This window comes from Vicia villosa, linkage group LG3, assembly GCF_029867415.1.
Source record: "Vicia villosa cultivar HV-30 ecotype Madison, WI linkage group LG3, Vvil1.0, whole genome shotgun sequence".
Classification (NCBI taxonomy): Eukaryota; Viridiplantae; Streptophyta; class Magnoliopsida; order Fabales; family Fabaceae; genus Vicia; species Vicia villosa.
This window is the reverse complement of record NC_081182.1, coordinates 112095998-112115904: the sequence shown is the minus strand read 5'-3', so window position 1 is coordinate 112115904 and position 19907 is coordinate 112095998. Positions and strand designations below refer to the sequence as shown.

The following is a 19907-nucleotide window of genomic DNA, read 5'->3' as shown; positions in this document are numbered from 1 at the left end:
TCATATGGAATCTAGGAGAGCTACTATATAAGCATTATCTTTAATCTTTCAGGTCACTTTGAACGAGCCATATTTGCATGCCTGCAGCTAGCTGTTAGTACCACCTAGAAACCTATTCTTACGCAGAAACACTATCACATCGTTCCCACATTGAAAACTTTAACTTTCATGCGTTTATCTCGCATAAGATGCAAATCATTTAGTAGTTCATCTACAGTTAACTCCTTGAAATCCTCTAGGATCCCTAACATTTCTTCTGGAATTGTTTCCTCCTTTAGAGCACTCATCAACCCTTTAATCACCATTGGACAGAAAAATCAGTTTCTTTAACACTCTCATTAAGCTCTTTTTCACTCTGCGTTATCACCAAGAAACTAGACTTATTTCTTCTTGATTTCTTATCAAAGTGCAAAACATCAGCCGTAACAATTTTATATGTGCCCTATAATAGCGTCATCACATTATCTTGTCCTTGATAAGTGATATCCTTTTCAAACTGCTAAGGCCTACCAAGTAAAATATGACAAACATCTATATTAAGAACATCCCAAAGTACCTCTTCTTTGTAATGCTTTCCGATGGAGATAGGAACTCTGTAGACTAGTGTTACTCGAGCTTAAGAGTCCTCGCTTACCCAACCAAGGTTGTATGGCTTCTCATGGGATTCTATGGACAACTTCAAATAATCTACCAATTTCTACGACACCAGATTCTTCGTGTTGCCACTATCCACGATTAAATGACAACTTATTCTTGATAAAAAATGTATTTAAACAAATTCTTATGTTGCCCTTCATCTTTGGATGTTAGTAAAATTCTATGAAACACAAAATTTAACCTTTTATCAGATTCTTCATCTACAAACTTAAATGCATATTCATCATTCTCAATTGTAGGTCTTTCTCTGTCCCCTTCTTCTTTTCTTTCTTCCGCAAAAACAACGAGTCTCCTTGTTGGACAAGCATTTAATTTGTGACTTCTTCCATTACAATGATAACACGTATCCCTAGTGGGTTTAACATATGGATTATTCTACCTATGGACAGGTAATTTATTTTGCTCCACACTGCTAGAGCTGCTAGTTCCTTGATTCTTAGGGTTGGAATCCATGGTTGTTGCACTATTTTCCTTGCCGTCAGCTGATTCAAAGTTATTATAGGGAGAATACCGAAAAGATGAGAAATTTTGAGGGGATTTCTCCATCAATTTTTCCTTCAAATCTAGACTGGATGCCTTAACCACAATTCATACACCGTGTAAACTCATATTCTCCTACAGAGATCCCTTTAAGTCACTGATGTATCAAGCCACTTTCTGGCTCTTCGATTCTCCCAATTCATCATGCTAAAAAACACAGGAACTCAGTTGCGTATTCTGTCACAATTGTCTTTCCCTGAATACATTCAATTACATCTTATATAGAATGTTCTCATAATTCTCTGGTAAAAACCTCTCCAACATCAACTGTTTCATTCTTCACCAAGTTCTGACTGGCCCCTTAACTTGCCTCTTCTTCTGAACAACAAGCTTACTCCACCAGACAATAACAATATTCTTCATTATGATCGCAACCATATTATCTTGCTTGTTCTCAAGGACGCCCATAACATCGAAGAATCCCTCAACCTCGATCTGCGCAATCTAGAAATTTCTCCTCTCCCATAGTTTCGTAGAGCAATGGAACATCAACCTTCTCTCGATAGTCATGGTTATATTATCGACTCCCATGATCAACTATCTCTTCCTCGGTGGGTTCTTCTTCATCAAAAATAAAATTTTTAGCAACAACATCACGATTGTTTCCACCCACGAAACCCTAATTGGTTCTCTTCTCCTATCTCTTTGATGGTTCCCGTTGTTGTTAGTGTTGTTAATCCGAGTTGTTAATGTCTACTTCTACTTTGTCAAAGAAGTTAGGGCTATGTTATAAGTCGCGATAATTCCCTCAAGGCCTACTCAGTTTAATGGTTGATTTCACATGGCTAATCAAACTACAAAAGAAACAGGATAAAAGTGCTCCGATGCCGCCTGACGCAGTCGAAATCACGAAGGATTAACAAGCGCTAAACCTAGAACGAAATACAAATTTGCAAGTGACAAATTTGTCAGATAAAATTGTGGAATCCACCATAAAGAGAAGACTATTGAATTTTATTATGATAAAAGATAACTGACGACCATGCACCAAAAGTGTTTAAATACTAAAAAAATCATAATGATAAAAATATTCAAAAACATAAATAAAACATAAATTCTTAAAATTGTGGAAAATATTAAAATGTTGTTCTCGGACTTGAAACAAATTCGTATGGATTAAAAAGTCCATATATCATGACAAAGTTATATGTTGGACTCACGAGTCGATTCCTTATCTGAAAAGGTATAATATGAGTCATTCTAACATCAGACACCAAACTTGGGCAATTCTTGCCAAAACTTTCTGACTCGCGACTTCTTCTTCGATATGTGCAACCAGCCTTCATATATCAGTTACAATACATAATTTACTTTCAATGCAACCACCCCCAGGCCCAGTGTACACCCACACCCCCAGGTCCCTAGTACACCAACACCTCTAAAAAAAAATTTAACTACATCTCACAACACTCTAACACAAGAGTATAAAAGAATTAAAAAGAAGTTAAATACAAGTTTAAAGTACTTTTGACTGGTGCATCATGTAATGAAAAACTTGTGTCCTTTATATATTCATGTACTACCTATTCCTCTACAAAACTAAGTGATGTGTTACTTCTTCAACATGTATAGATGGCTTTGCCCTCACCAAATTTAATAGTGTCTTCATCCATGTAGTTGGGGTCGAAGTCTTTCCCTTTTGGACGAAGTCCAATGATGGTGGTAATATTGAAGAGATTGGGGGTTACTATTCCCCATGGGAGATGAAAGGTATTGTGGGAAGCATCCCAGAAGTACAAAGAAGCTACTAGCATATGTTAGTTATACTCTAGTCTAGTTTTCAAAAGTTGAATAAGGTCATAATTCCCTAAATCTTTCCAGAACAAAGATTTCTTCGTCTCAACCTTTTTCAACCAAGCATATTAAGGCTCAGGATCCTTAAGGGTATGGATCGAAACACTTTAAGAGTGTTGGTCATATATTCTAAATTAATAGATTCATGCATAATAAAAGCTTCAGTCGAAGACGTCACTTGATTTTTCTGGGTTTCAAGGGTTGGAGCAAATACAAGTTTTCCCTTATCATCTAGTTTTTTCTTACTAGATAGAGGCCTAGTTATATGATAAACAGGGAAAAACACATAATTGACATCTACATTAGGGTCAGGAATCGGACCCATGAATGCATGTGTTTCCCCAGAAATAGCGAAAGGGATGAGTACCTGAGAAGCGTAAATTCTTCTTTTTTCCTCAAGAAGAAGAGGCTCTAGTACAAACTCTTAATTCCCCACCAATAATGGTAGAGAAATCTTCAGGATAGGTTATGAAGCTTCTTCTATGTGTTGTTGCTTCTGAGCATTTGAATCATTTAACACCATTGTTGAGAGCTTGATATGTGATGAAGTTGCTTCAATTTATATAGAGAAGACGAATATAGAGAAAGTTGATGACTGAGAATGCAGAAAATGAGAGAAAAATGTTACAAATGAACCAAGTTTGCTACTTATAGAAGGAAAGGTCACCGATCGTGCTTCTGCAAAATTAATGGTAAGAAAGTAGTGGGGCACGAATAAGAATGTGATAGGTGGTGCAGGCGGTTGCACAATTTACGACTTAGTCCTAAACACAAGGAATGATCATTGCGTAAATTCGTGCACGTCTTGATGGGACGTTTGGAGACATGGTCATTATGACCATGACGTCACGACTGAAAGGACAGTGAAAGGTCCATACGTTGAATTGAAGGTTCGCAAGAAATTCTCATTTCTTCAAGGATTTTTAAATAGACATTTATTGGGGGCAATTTGTTAGCTGGGAATTTCGATGGATAAAAAGACAAATTGTTGAAAAAAGATATTTCGAAGAGAGATATGAAATCTAACCTTTGAAGTCTATTCGAAGCATCAATTTGTATGAAGTGGTTTTTTATCTTGTCGAAAGGTTATTGAAGCATATATCTTCGAAGACAAGGATTAAAGACTTAGAATATTTTGGAGCTTTCAGAGAGAAAACATCGACAACCACGTTGGTTGAGTTTGGTGCCCGAACAAAGGGAGATTCAAATTCAAATGGTCTGTCTTAACCAAAAAGGATGTGTGGAAGCCTTAGAGTTCGAAAGGCATGCAAACGGAGAATGTGGCATTCCGTTAGGAAAAGACCTTTAGGGTTGAATTAGTATAATTAGAATCTTAGCATTAGATTTTAAGCGTGTTCAAATATGTACAAAACTCAATCATACTCAAAGTATTAAAGCGTATAGAGAAACGAGTGCTGAGAATGTACATATGAATTACCAATTACTTTCAATCGAATTAGATAATCTTTTACCAGTGTACGTTTATCTTCATTAGAGTTCTTGTTATTTTCTTTACCTTTTCGAATCAGAAACCTTTAACATTTATAAACTTTATTTTATACCTTTTCTATACATTTTCTTTTACTTACAAATTATACACAAACCAAACTAAAAATGAACACAATACCAACGTCAAAATCTTGAAACTTAGACTATATCCTAGGATCAATCTAGTCGATCTTGCGAGCAACCATAATAACAATCATTCTGGAGGACTAGCGCTTATTTACGAATTTCCACCGTAAATAAGAGCACAACCAAAAAGAATGGATTAACTCATCTGAATGGAACAAAAGGCATTTTGTATTTATTTGTCAAGTATGTCGGATCAATAAAAACAACATCACCAAAGTATTTGTATGCCATTTTGGACCTTGAATCAACCCAAAAGAAATTTGGTAACGCCCATTTGAAAAGCATAGAAAAACTCCATATTCTTCAATTGACGACTTTTAAAGTATGATAACATCATTTGGGCATCTTTATTTTCTAACTTCTTTAGTCTCTTTTCAGTTAAGTAATTGATAACATCTTGTTGATTAAATCTAACATTATCAACACCACCACTTTCAGTACATAAGACAAATCTTATTTTACTGGGGGCCTAAACCAGAATCATGCAACACATCAATAAGTTTTTTTTTTGCACTTTAGTCTTCTTTCTATGTACTGGAAGAAACTGTGAACTTTTAGGAAAAAAATAGTACATGATTATGGTCCCTTACAAATCTTTAAACAACCCGTATTTATCCATTTTTCTATATATATAACATTGCCTTGCATCCTACCCTTGTTTCATCGTGTACGGTAATACTATTACTATCTTCTTTCACATATTTTTTTTTCCCGAAATACCTCATTTTAATAAAGAAAATCTCGACCTATTATCATGCCATTTGTTCTTGACTTAGTAACACGACCCATATGAAAGCTAAAACCTTTGTTCTTAGCATACCTTCTGTAGTAAATTCTCGCCTCTTCAATTAATGCAAACTCCATTCCTTCGTATTACTCTAAGGGGGGTCTGTTGGTAGTCTGCTATTGAAAGGATCAATACCAACAACACTTTCAAGCATGTCATCAAGGCTAACTATGGTTGAATCTTCATGTATGTTTTGCATCTCTTAATCTGTTATAATAATACAAACAACAGTTACGCTACTGTTTAACATGATAATAAAAATGATATTGCACTAGTAAAACTAGTAAAATTGAATGCATTACTTATCCTCTCTTTCAATCAATTCTGATATTATTTGTTAAAACTTAAGCTACAATTGATTTACATTTATAAATTTTCAACAACCAACAGAAGACCCTAAATTATTCTACTTAAATTTAATACTAAAAGAAAAAAAGATGAGAAAAAATTTGAACAAGTTAGAATAATAATAAAAAATAATAGAAGATAGAGTTTAACCGTATGTATGTAGAGATATGTAAATATAGTTTTTGAGATAAGATTTGTGAAAATATAAACATCAGTCTTGAATAAATGAATAGAGTGGGGAAAGAATAATGGAAGCGTGAAATTGAGAAAACAAGTATTAGATATAACACATTGTATATGTGTATATAGCTTAAAACTGTATTTTGTATTCAGTTAGTTTAGTTCCTTTACATAGCAGTGTGACGTGTCAGTATGCACATATAAATACTGTGCCTCTCTCTCTTGTAAATGTATTATCTTTACACTTCTCAATACAAAAGATAAAGAATGTGCAGAGCACATTTCAGATTCAATATGGTATCACGCGCCTAGATCCTTTCTTCGCGCTTTCCGCTCACATCCTTTTCTGAGTTTCTGAGAAACTCGCATCGTGCTTCTTCTTCAAGACGATTCAACCATGGCTGACGAAGATCCAAACTCCCAACATCTTCACTCTTCTTCTTAGTTCGCGAGCGCCATGAGCAACAGTGCGTTCGGACCAAAGCTCTCCATCAAGCTTCAAGAAACCAACTTTCTGCTTTGGAATCAGCAGGTTGAAGGAGTGATTCTTTCACACAAACTCCATAAGTTTGTGGTGAATCCGCAAATCCCACCAATGTTCAAGACTGATGAGGATCGCATCACCAACACTGTGTCTGCAGAGTATGAATCTTGGATCGTTCAAGACCAATCTCTGTTCACATGGCTTCTATCAACAATCTCTGAAGCTGTGCTGCCTAGGGTTCTATCGTGCAAACATTCATATCAGATTTGGGATCAGATTCACAAGCATTTCAATGCCCTCATGAGAGCTAGGGTTCATTAGCTACGTGCAGAGCTAAAGATTACCAAGAAAGCGAACAGATCCATTTCTGAATATGTACTGCGAATTCGTGCTATCGCAGATTCCCTACTAGCAATTGGAGATCCCATTACTGAACGGGATCAAATTGATGCAATCTTGCAGGGTTTGCCAGAAGAGTATAATCCCTTTGTTATGATGGTGTATGGCAAGATCGATCCTCCTACACTATATGATGTTGAAGCACTTCTCTATGTGCAAGAAGCACAGCTTGACAAGTATCGTCAAGAACTCTCTCTTACAACTGCTACAGCCAATGTAGCACACACTAATGAGAATCAAACTACCAAGAACACCAAAGTGAATCCTCAAGCTACCAGAGGTCGAGGAAGCATCTTCAGAGGCAGAGGACGAGGCAGAGCCAGAGGCTCCTACACTTCAGGAAATCGTCCAACTTGTCAACTATGTGGAAAGTATGGACATGCTGTAGCTGAGTGTTGGCACAGATATGACGAAAATTTTGAACCAGCTCCAGTCAAATCCCATGGAATTGTTCAGGGACAACAGGCAAATGATGAGCAGAAAACTCAAGGCACATCTGCAACTCAAGCTTCAGCTTTCCTGGCGCATCAAGATGATCTGACCATCCCTGCAAATCTTGAATCCCAAGCCTGGTTTGCAGATTCAGGTGCCTCTCACCACATTACCTCTCATAATTCTTACTTTCATAGCCATAGCCCCTATATAGGTTCTAATGAAGTCCTAATAGGAAATGGTCAAGGCCTATCCATTAAATCCATAGGCTCAGCAAAGATTAAATCCAGTACTTTACCTAATACTGTGTTTTATTTGAATAACATGTTACATGTACCTAACAAATCCCGTAATCTTATCTCAGTGTCTAAATTTGCCAAGGATAACAATGTATTTTTTGAGTTCCATGCTGACCAATGCTATATGAAATCTCAGGGATCTAGACAAGTGCTCCTACAGGGCTCACTTGATCCTAGTGGACTGTATTGCTTTCACAATCCACTGGTCCAACCCTCCTTGCAACCTACAGTCAACTCTGCTAGTGTCCAAGCCAATAAATCTCATAGCAAGTCTCAAGACCCAGGTTCCAATAAATTTTCCTTGTGGCACTCTAGACTAGGACATGCTAATTCTGTTGCTGTTAAAAGTGTTCTTAAACTTTGTAACATTTCATTAAGCAATAAAGACTCTATTGATTTCTGCAATTCTTGTTGTATAGGGAAGTCTCATAGAATTTATGCTCCCTTGACACAAACTGTCTATACCAAACCATTTGAGCTCATACATACAGACTTATGGGGACCATCCCCTAATCCTTCAAGTGAAGGATATTTCTACTATATTGCCTTTGTAGATACTTACACTAAATACACTTGGATATATTTCTTAAAACAAAAATCTGAAGCCCTCTGTGTCTTTAAACAGTTTGTTACCTATGTCCAAACTCAATTCAACACCAAAATTAAAGTTGTTCAATCTGATTTTGGAGGAGAATTTCGCCCATTTACCAAATATCTCAATGAGTTAGGAATGATACATAGGCTCACTTGTCCTTATACTTCCCATCAAAATGGGACAGTTGAGAGAAAACATAGGACGATTGTTGAAATGGGCCTCACATTACTAGCACATGCTAATCTGCCTATCAAATATTGGGATCATAGTTTCTCTACCTCTGTGTACCTCATCAATAGACTCCCCACATCCACATATCCTGAGTTCACATCTCCATACCACTCACTATACAGAAAACTACCTGACTATACCAGTCTCAAAACCTTTGGCTGTTCCTGTTTTCCACATATCAGACCTTATAACAAAAACAAACTGCAACTTAGGAGTGATGAATGTGTTTACCTAGGTATCTCCCCTCACCACAAAGGTTTTAAATGTCTAAGTAAGGAAGGAAAAATTTATGTGTCAAAGGATGTGGTTTTTAATGAAACTCACTTTCCTTTCACTGCTTTTAAGGAGTCTGTTTCAGGAACAGGTACAACTGGGCCCTCTAAGTCCATACCTCTATCTATCACTGTTGGACCTAGTACAGGACAACATATAAACCAAAGTATTTTGCCCAGTGAGGTACCTAATACACCCACAGCTGTTACAGGACACAGTTCTGCTATGCCAGCTCAGACTAATCAGTCTATACATCATGCTCAGAGTCCCCCCAGTACCCAACAACTAACTAAATTGTCCACAGGGTCTATAGACATCTTTGTTCATAATGAGTCTGAAGGTACTCCTTCCCCTCTACAAAATGAGTCCACAAATATTCCACCCCCTTTGTCAAATATCTCACCTAACACTCACTCAAACTTCAACATTCCTAACTCCTCATCTATATCTGTTCCTCATACACAAACAAATACCTCTCTGTCAGCCTCCTTTCATGACCAACAACCTCCCACCAATTTAGTGGTTAACCAACATGCCATGCTTACCAGAGGTAAAACAGGCAATGCTAAACCTAAAGCCTATCTTGCTTTCACTGAACCTGCTACAGTCAAGCAGGCTCTGGCCCAACCAAAATGGCTTGAAGCCATGAGACAAGAATATGAGGCTCTTGTGGCCAACAACACATGGACACTTACTACCTTACCACCTCACAGAAAGTCTATAGGGTGTAGGTGGGTATTCAAAATCAAAGAAAATTCTGATGGAAGTCTCAATAAGTACAAAGCCCGACTTGTAGCCAAAGGCTTCCATCAACAGTATGGCTTTGACTTCCATGAAACTTTCTCCCCAGTAGTTAAGCCAGCCACAATCAAAGTCATTATCACTCTGGCTCTGACCTACAAATGGGAGATACAACAAATAGATATAAACAATGCCTTTCTAAATGGATCACTCCATGAAGAAGTCTATATGCAGCAGCCACCAGGATCTGAACACTCCAATAAAGCTCTTGTATGCAAACTAAATAAAGCTTTATATGGCCTCAAACAAGCTCCAAGGTCCTGGTATGAAAAACTAAATCAAGCTCTCTTCCATTTTGGCTTTACAGCCAGTAAGTGTGACCATTCTTTATTTACCTACAGTCATCAAGGAATTGTTCTATATGCTTTAGTGTATGTTGATGATATACTAATCACAGGCTCTTCCTCTACACTTATTCATCAATTAATTACTAAGCTGCATCAACAATTTGCCCTAAAACAGTTAGGCAAACCTGAGTACTTCCTTGGATTAGAAGTGAAGTATCAGTCCAATGGATCCCTTGTTCTGACACAGACAAAATATATCAAAGATCTTCTGTCACGAGTAAATATGGAAGAAGCTAATGGTGTTCACTCTCCTATGTTGAGTCACTGCAAACCCAGCAGGTATGGCACAGATGTTATGCAAGATCCTACATTATACAGGTCTATAGTGGGTGCTCTTCAGTATGTCACATTGACCAGACCAGAAATTTCCTTCAGTGTTAACAAAGTCTGCCAATTCATGGCCAGTCCCCTTGATAGTCATTGGTGTCTTGTTAAGAGGATACTCAGATATCTCAGTGGTACTTCAACATTTGGTCTGCTCCTATCTCCCACTAATCCAAGCCAAGCTTTATCTTTGAGAGCATATAGTGACTCTGACTGGGCCAATGATCCTGATGATAGGAGGTTCACCTCTGGCACGTGCATATTCATAGGACCTAATCTAATTTCTTGGAGCTCCAAGAAACAGTCCCTGGTAGCAAAGTCCAGTGCTGAGGCTGAATATAGGGCTCTTGCACATACCACTTCTGAACTTCTGTGGTTAGAGTCTTTGCTTTCTGAATTAAAGGTTCCATACATGTCACCTACACTACTTTGTGATAATTTGAGTGCTGTGCTCCTCTCCCATAATCCCATTCTCCATGCTAGAACAAAACATGTGGAGCTTGATATACACTTTGTAAGAGAAAGAGTAATGTCCAACAAACTGAAAATACAACATGTACCGGCCACTGCACAAATCGCAGATGTTATGACAAAACCACTATCCACTGCTTCTTTTCAGGATCTCAGGAACAAGCTCAAAGTTGTGCAAGTCTCACCACTATGATCTTGTGGGGGAGTATTAGATATAACACATTGTATATGTGTATATAGCTTAAAACTGTATTTTGTATTCAGTTAGTTTAGTTCCTTTACATAGCAGTGTGACGTGTCAGTATGCACATATAAATACTGTGCCTCTCTCTCTTGTAAATGTATTATCTTTACACTTCTCAATACAAAAGATAAAGAATGTGCAGAGCACATTTCAGATTCAATAACAAGGAGAGTGAGAGAAATGTTGAAGAAGAAAGAGAAAGAGAGAAAAACATGGAGAAAGTTATTATTAAAATAATTAAAATAAATTTATTTCTTTATTATTTTTAATTATATGTTTATGTGTAAAAAAATTAGTTTTAATTGGATGATCGAGTAAAAAAAATTATTTGTAAAAAAAATGTTTAAAATAATAATTTAATACTTAGTTTTTAAAATGACATTTATTATAATATTTTAGGAGTACATTCTAACTAAAACTCCGGTTCTATGTGTCATTTTAGATATTGCATACAAATTCAAAAATGTTTAATTTTGTATGAGGATGAAAATAGGGATATCCAAATTCGCGGGGTTCATCTGCACCCGAATTTGAATTAACTGGTGAAAATTTGAGTTAATTGGGTTTGAATTTGGGTTCGGGTGCCACCTGATATTTTGGATTTTATGTATTTTACTGCGGGTTTGAGTTTAAGTGAAAAACCCGAATCCAACGAGTGCGGGCGTGGGTGCTATTTTGTCTCGGGTGCCGATTTTGAGTGCGAGTTTGCATAATATGAAACCCGTACCCGACCCGTTTTATAATAGTTAAAATAAGAGAGTACTTTTGGATAGATAAACTTTAATTCATTATTAATAAAATAAAATAATAAATTTCCTAATAATCTAGAGCTTGTGCCGAGAAGTATGAGCACTAGCTAAGTATTATTCCCCCTATGAATCGAATCCGGTGTTTTTCGTGTTTTTCGAAATTTCTTTAGTACTGGAGCCCAAGGGCATGGTTAAGTGGACCGTTAATATCCTACACAGAAATTAACTGAGTTGAATGAGCGGGTGAATGATCTTCTTTATTTTATTTTATTGGAAAAGGGGGATGTTCAACAGTAATTATTAAATGCAGTTATAAATGCATCAATTATTAGCTACAACCGTACTAGTACTAGCACAAAACCACTTTCATTTCCACATCTTTCTTCTCTCTTATCCTTTCTATCTAGCAATTTCCACTTTCCATTCATCCTCATTTTTCACCTTGAAAAACTTTACAACTTGTTGTAACTCATGCGTATAGTTGAAGGCATGTTTTTTCTAAAAACCGCGTTACCACAACAGGAATAACGTGTCATCACATACATTATACACTGTCAAAATACCTGTAATGTATGGTTGACATGTCTTCATAGTTGACTTCAAAAAACATGACAATGTTTTGATAAGGTTGTGTCATGTGTGTGTGTGTGGAACAAACAACTCAACTTCATTATAATTAAGTTCCATTGGTTTTTCAACAGTACAATTAGTTTCATATATGCTAATTCCTTTTTCTCATGGCTCTTCCTCATCTACTTCTTCTGCTTAGTCTTCATTGCTCACTGTTTGTAGCATTGGTATCTGGCTGGAAGACATTGCAAGGTGTGTTCCTAATTCAATTTCTATTCTTTCTTATAATGTTTCCTATGTATGCTGCTTATTTGTTTTTAGTTTGTGCCATGGTTTAACAAGCCATTGTAAACATTCATATACACATGCATTTGTGTGGAATTTCTACCTTGCGGTCCGCCCGTTGTCGCCTAAATTGCGGCATTTGACTTGCCTATATTTCGGCCTCTAACACCTTCATTGTATTAGGTTTGAATTGATTGATTTAGTTCAACATTACTTAGAGATATGAATGTGTTGTGTTTATAAGTGAGAGCAATTTCCAACTTACAAGCTAATAGTCGATTTTGTATGGAGAGTTAGGCTCAACCATATTTTTTAACATGATATTAGAGTTTGGTTTAAGATCCGTTGAACCACCTATTTTTTGGCTTCTTGCTATTGGGCCTCTCAGCATTTAACTTCATATTCTAGACATCCAGTCCTAGACGTGAGGGTGTGTGTTTAGAGTCTTACATTAGACAATATATGACCTGAACATGTGTTTATAAGTGGAGACAATCTTCACCTTACAATTTGTTTTCGCATGAATGGGTTTGGTCCAACCCAAATTCTAAGAATATGTAAATAGCAATGTAAAGTTGATGATATTGATAATGTTAACTTTGCAATAGTTTATCATCTCTTAACTTAAAAAGTAGTAAAATTTGTAAGGAAGATTTCTTCTTCACAAACCAATGTCCGAAATTGGGCCTTGTCTATGAAGATGAATACATAAATGCAAAGTTTTATTAACAATAGCGTAGAGGTCGTATCGCAATTCCTGATATTGTGAAAAATTGCGGTCAAATTTGGCTGACACAGCCGCGATACGCGGTTGGAGAGACATTGGGAACTTTGACTAATGTCATGGATACAATTGTGTCCCTTTTGTTTGAAATCTTTCATCATAAATTGTGATGCTTGCTTGGTATGCTGTGCAGGATCACCGCCGGTGGTAATAGCACGCGGCGGATTTTCGGGGTTATTTCCAGATTCTAGTTTACTTTCCTACAACTTGGCACTAAAAACTATTTCCCCAAATGTGACTTTATGGTGTGACTTGCAACTGACAAAGGATGGAGTTGGGATATGTTTTCCAGACATCAAGCTTGACAATGCCACTGACATTATCGCTGTTTACCCCAACCAAGCCAAGGATTACTCGGTTAATAAGGTTCCAATTCGCGGATGGTTTTCTGTTGATTACAGTTTCAACGAACTAGCCAATGTTTCGCGTGAGTTTGATCTATCTTCCACTACTATTGTCTTTTTTCGCTTTTTGATATAAGCATGTAAAAAAATTACTGATAATTTTCTCGTTACTTGGACAGTTGTTCAGGGAGTGTTTTCTCGAACGCCATCGTTTGACGGACGGAAGTCTCACATTCTCCGTGTCGAAAACGTAGCTAAATTAGTAAAATCGCCATCAACAGGCCTATGGTTAAACGTTCAGGTAACAACGAAATGGAATACACTATTTTCTCTCAAAGCATGTCCTAAGTTTAAGATTCTTAGCATTAACTTTCGAACTTTCAAAATACTATGCAGCATGATAGATTCTACAAGCATCACAATTTGAGTGTCGAGAAATATCTTCACTCACTTTCAACTAAACAAGTATCTATCAGTTACATCTCATCGCCAAACGCAGATTTCTTAAGAAGAGTAAGATCAAACTCGGGTCTTAGAAAAAGCGTCACAATCTTCAGGTTTCTCGAGCAACATGAAATTGAACCTACAACCAACAAAACTTATGGCGCACTAGTGAAAAACCTCGAATTTATCAGAACATTCGCTTCGGGAATTCTTGTTCCTAAAGGCTATATATGGCCTGTAGACTCGGAACTTTATCTACATAAACACACTTCTCTTGTCTCCGATGCTCATAAACAAGGGCTCAAAGTTTTTGTTTCGGACATTGTTAATGATGTTCCATTCAGCTACAACTTCAGCTATGATCCTTTGGCTGAATGTTTGTCTTTTATCGACAACGGTGACTTCTCTGTCGACGGCATTCTGTCCGATTTTCCTGTAACTCCATCTGTAGCCATAAGTAAGTTTTGTCTCCTCTTTAGAGTTTAACTGATATGCATCATCACTGTAAAACTTTTATATAATACCGATATATATATTGGAAATGTTTTCCGCAGATTGCTTTTCTGGCGTAAGACGAAATTCCAAAAAACAAGGTATGATTTATTTGAAGTACTGTCTTGAGGTAGCATAATTTTTAAACAATCTTTATTGATTTTGATTCTTTCTTTTATGCTAAGTTGATACTTTGATTATATCAAAGTATGGAGCAAGTGGAGACTATCCTGCATGTACCGATCTTGCGTATAAGAAAGCGAAATCAGACGGAGCAGATGTAATTGATTGTCCTGTTCAAATCTCCAAGGATGGAGTACCCTTTTGCTTAAGTTCTATAGATCTTTCAACGACCACAACTGTGGCTCAAACGAAATTCCGAACTCGTAAAACTATTATTCCAGAGATTCAAAAGGGCAGTGGCATATATACGTTTAGCTTGACATGGAATGAAATCAAAACACTGACTCGTAAGTTGAATGATGATATTGAAATATTATTATTATTGCATGTATGGTTTTGTGTAGCCCTTGTCACCTCGATTCGTTTATTTTTTGTTTTCCATTGCAGCATCAATATTGAAACCTTATGAGAAATACCTATTGTTCCGGAATCCGAAATTCAAAAATCAAGGGAAATTCATAACTTTGTCTGAGTTTTTGTCCTTGGCTAAAGGCTCTCGTGTTTTGATCAACATCGAGGTGAGTTCTTACATGATCTCGATTAAACGCTTCATTGGTGATATAATGAAATAACATTTCTAGTTCATTATTATCAGAATGCTGCCTATCTTGCATCGAAGCGGGGACTAAGCGTGACAAAAGCAGTCCTTAACGCTCTACAAAAAGCTGGTTACGATAAACCGAGATCTCCTAAAGTTATGATCCAATCAACGCACAGTTCGGTACTAAAGGTATTCAAGGATAAATCCAAATATGAAAGGGTTTACGAAGTTGATGAAAATATCCGCGATGCTGACGATAAAGCTATTGAAGATATCAAAACATTTGCTGATTCTGTTGTGGTAAAAAAAGCTTCCGTCTTTACTCAAAATGCAGCATTTCTTGTTAACTCTACAACAACCGTGGCAAGGTTTCATTCATTTAAGCTACCAGTTTATGTAGAAACATTCAGCAATGAGTTTGTATCTCAAGCATGGGATTACTACTCAGATGCATTTTTCGAGATTAATTCATTTGTCATTGGCGCCAAGGTTAACGGTATTATTACCGACTTCCCTAAGACTGCTGCACGATACACAAGTAAGTACAAAACTCGAGTACATAAGCTATTTTGGTCCTTAAACGCATAAAATTGACGCCTCTATAGTTTCTCAAAGTGTCGAAATCTTCTTTGTATGTTATTATTTACTCGTCTCTCATTGTTGACTTGATTGTTGCAGGGAACAAGTGTTTAAAGCATGGCAAAAAACCACCTTATGTGAACCCTATTGAACCTGGAAAACTTTTGAGGCAAATTTCTAAGTCATCTCTTTTATCACCTTCCCCTCCACTTCCAGTCTTACATGATAGTAATGTCACAGAGCCACATTTGCCAAGTGTTTCTGGAAATTTTCCGATTTTCGGCGGGGCTCGTTGATTGGTAGCAACTCCAGCCACCATTTCAGCATGAAGATAGTGCAAAGAGGAAAGAAAGTTTAGCATTCATACAAGCCACCATTGTGTAAAATGGTACTCAACATTATTACATTTATTATGATTGTTTTATTGTAAGATGTGGTTACCCAAATAGCTTTATTTCATTGTCAATAAAATTCTTTTGGATTGTGGAGATAAGATTTTGTTGTGAAATTGAAAGGTTGAACCAATCAAGACATTTTTTGCGTTGTGAAAATCTATCAAAAATATTAATTTTGTATCACGCAAAGCATAATAATGTTGAAGGAAAAGAACAATGACAATTATAATAATTTTGTATCATCCAGAATGGGTAGTCTATTCGTAAATCCTCCATCCTTGTCCATAGTACCAGAATACAGTGTCCCTAGATCTCACCCAGAAAAAGCCAAGTAGGGTGCCTGCTCTGATGCTAATTGAAATTCTAGTAACACGCAACCGATGTTATACCGGATGTTATGACATCCGCTTCAGTACAGCAAATAAATATTAACAGTAAACAATTATATAAAGCAGTAAATATCACAGGAAATTGTTTACCCAGTTCGGTGCAAATCAAACCTACTCTGGGGGCTATCAAGCCAGGGAGGAAATCCACTATTAGCAGTATTAATTCAGAGGTAAACCTACCAGTTTTGACTCTTCACTTAAGACCTACCCAATTCAATTTCAATCTAACAAGACTTGAGTTCTTACTCACTCCGCCTCAATCACAACAGTGATAACAAACAGAAAAATCAAAGATGAAGACACACTTCAAACAAATATTGATCTTGCTTAAAAGCTTCAATCAAAGACATAGCACTCATGCTTCAAAGTTTAGAGTGACACAACCAAAGTACAAAACAAAAATACTAGTCCAATACAATTATCTAAGTGACAATTGCTTGGCTCACAAGAGAATCCTAAAACACAAATACACAGTGGAAACACAGACTCAAACTTCGTTCTTCAATCTCTAAATCTCCGAGTCTTCAAATTTGGGTTAGATGCCCTTTATATAAGATAGCAAATGGGCTTGAGAAACACAAATTAGGTTTAATTCACTTAAACCAATCTCCACGATTCAGAGTGCTAAATAATAGGGCAGCAAGAATCACTTCGAAATTAGCACTCAAATAATATGTTTCCTAAAATACCTCCTGAAATAAATAAGGAAACAAACAAACAGACAAAAATAGAAACAACAATCAAGCTGATATAACGTGATGTCACGACATCCAGCTTGACATCCATCGTGAAGCCAATATTAGCAACCTAACACATTCTGCATAACACACCATAATAAAGTCATGACATCAGTCAAGACATCTAAACACAGAAATATGTTTTACCACAAAATGCAGCCTGTAACACCCGTACATTTTAATTTTTAATTTAAATGGAAATTTAATTTATAATTAGAATTATTGGTGGTTTGTGGGATTTAATTAGAAGAAAGATGGTTTATAATGTTGGGCCAAGTGTAGTATTAGTAAAGAGGGGGTGCTATGTTAGTAAAGCCCTTTACTAATTAAAATGTTATTTTTCATAAAAATAAGGAATTGAGGAAAAAAGGAAAATAGATGTGGAAGAGGAGCAGAAGAGTAGAAGTGCTGATACGTGAAAGAGGAACAGAAGAGGAAGAGGGCTAATCAAGATCCTTGGCTAAGGTAAGGGGGGACTCTTCCGGTTAACATCTTTTATCGTATTATAGATAATAGGACTGATTTAGAGGCATTGTTTGTGTCAATTGGTTATATGCTAGATTGGGGTTTTGGGATGATTTTGAAGGGAATTGTATGATTTGATGAATTGTATGATTATATGATTGTTATGGTGATTAAATGATCCTCTTTGTGCGTTATATTTATGTTATAACATGTATGTGGCTGATATGGTGGTGTTGAGGTTCATGACATAACTTGGTTTGGGTTTTGGGGATTTTGGGGTAAATCCCGTAATGCTGTCAATTGCGATGAGAGCTCTGACTTTTGCCAGTTCGCGCCGCGAAGGTAGGTGCGCGCCGCGAAGGCGTAACTTTTTCTCGTTTCGCGTCGCGTACAAGTGTTTGCGCCGCGAATAGCTTGGCAGAGAGCCAAGGATTTTTGGAACGCTCAGTTCGCGCCGCGAACCAAGTTGGCGCCGCGTGCTGTAGCGATAATTGTTTTCTTGAAAATGTAAAGATGTGTAACTTTCAAACCGTAAGTCCGTTTTAGACGCCGTTTTGGACGTTGTTCCTTAAATTGAATGCTCTACCATATGAAATAAATAAAATAACAATAACTTGATTTTATTTTGAAAAGTATCGTTTTCTCCAAATGTGGTTTATTCTGGTTTTGCATAGTTGATGAGGTGCAATGATTGTTGTTTGCATAATTGAATATGTGCAATGAATGTGTGCTGTGATAATGTGGTTGCTTCTGCTTGTTATGCAAATGGATGTTGTTCATGGTAAATATGGTTATCATGTGTTTTGATGAACGATGATGTAAATGCTCTGTTGTTGTTGGGTTGATTTGTTGTACTTGGTACACGATGGTGAGAGGTGCTATTGTTGTTGCACTGTGTGGTGGTTTATGCGTACAAGCACGTTAATGAATGATTTACCTGTTATGATGTTGTGGTTGTAATTGGTGTTTGTTATACATATATTGTTGGTGTAAAATATGTATTTTATTTATGGTTGAGAAATAACTTAATTGTGTGTGGCTATTGATTATTGTGTTGGTTGATGATTATGACATTTGGATGGTTTATGTGGATGATGAGCATGTTATGGTTGATACATGCATTTCATAATCATTATGTGGCTGATCCTTGACGATGGTGGATCAGTGGTAGCTAATTCCCATTGTGTGGAATTAGTGAGTGGGTGTTGCCGTATCCTTGACGATGGTGGATCGGTGAGTTGGGTTATCCCAGATTTTGGTACCACATGCATATAGTTGCATTTGCATTAGGCTACTTGTGTTATTATAACATGAATGGAAGATTGTCCAATGTTATAATATGTGATGATTGTGTAATGGTTATGATTTGTTTGGATGAATTATGGTGTTATCTCTTGGTAATGTATTCTATTTGTTGTTGTGTGTTGATGAGTACTTCCTGACAATCTGAATATAATGAAATTGGATGAATAATGTGACTATGATGTGTTATTGTTTATGATTCAATAACATTTGTTAATTGTGAATGAGACTCACCCTTACTGTTGATATTTTCAGATTGAGGATATCGACTTTTGGCTCGGTGAGGATTAGCTCATGAGTCAGTTTGTTTAGTATAGCGTCGGTGTCATGCTCTGATATTGTAACACTGGGGGAACGCTAGCTTAGATTTGATGATGATACTCTATCGTGTGGTTATTGTATTAATTCTGTGGGATATTGCATAGATGATGTTATGCTTATCCGTATGGTGAATTTCCGCTGTGTTAACATGAGATGTTTATGTATTATGATGAATTGTTCCTTAGTGAAAGCATGACAATTGATTTATGATAAATTGTTTTAATTGGAATTGTGGCACCCTTGTTTTCATGTTTTACTCTGAATTATTTTATAAATTTCCGCGGAGTTTAGAAGGGTGTTACACAGCCAATCAAAAACATCTACAAAAAGTTTTTGCTTCCAATTTATGCGCCTCTTCAACAACATTTAAAGCATAACAACCATAGCTAACATAATTGTATCTTTGAGATATTACAATCTCCATCAGGGCCATCCCTATGCATGTGCAGGAGGTGCTACAGCACAGGGTCCCAAATTTTAGGAGGC

General features: G+C 36.7%; 1 protein-coding gene across 1 annotated transcript; it reads left to right on the top strand.

Annotated features, from left to right (window-relative positions):
• The first annotated feature begins 11942 nt into the window (after nucleotides 1-11942).
• On the top strand, nucleotides 11943-16345 carry LOC131662339 (glycerophosphodiester phosphodiesterase GDPDL3-like). The gene is made up of 9 exons (XM_058932103.1): nucleotides 11943-12412; nucleotides 13363-13656; nucleotides 13753-13874; nucleotides 13970-14474; nucleotides 14572-14610; nucleotides 14695-14979; nucleotides 15080-15210; nucleotides 15288-15771; nucleotides 15912-16345. The coding sequence occupies exons 1-9, from the start codon at nucleotides 12328-12330 to the stop codon at nucleotides 16106-16108; spliced, it is 2142 nt and encodes a 713-aa protein (XP_058788086.1). The 5' UTR covers nucleotides 11943-12327; the 3' UTR covers nucleotides 16109-16345.
• The last annotated feature ends 3562 nt before the right edge of the window (nucleotides 16346-19907 follow it).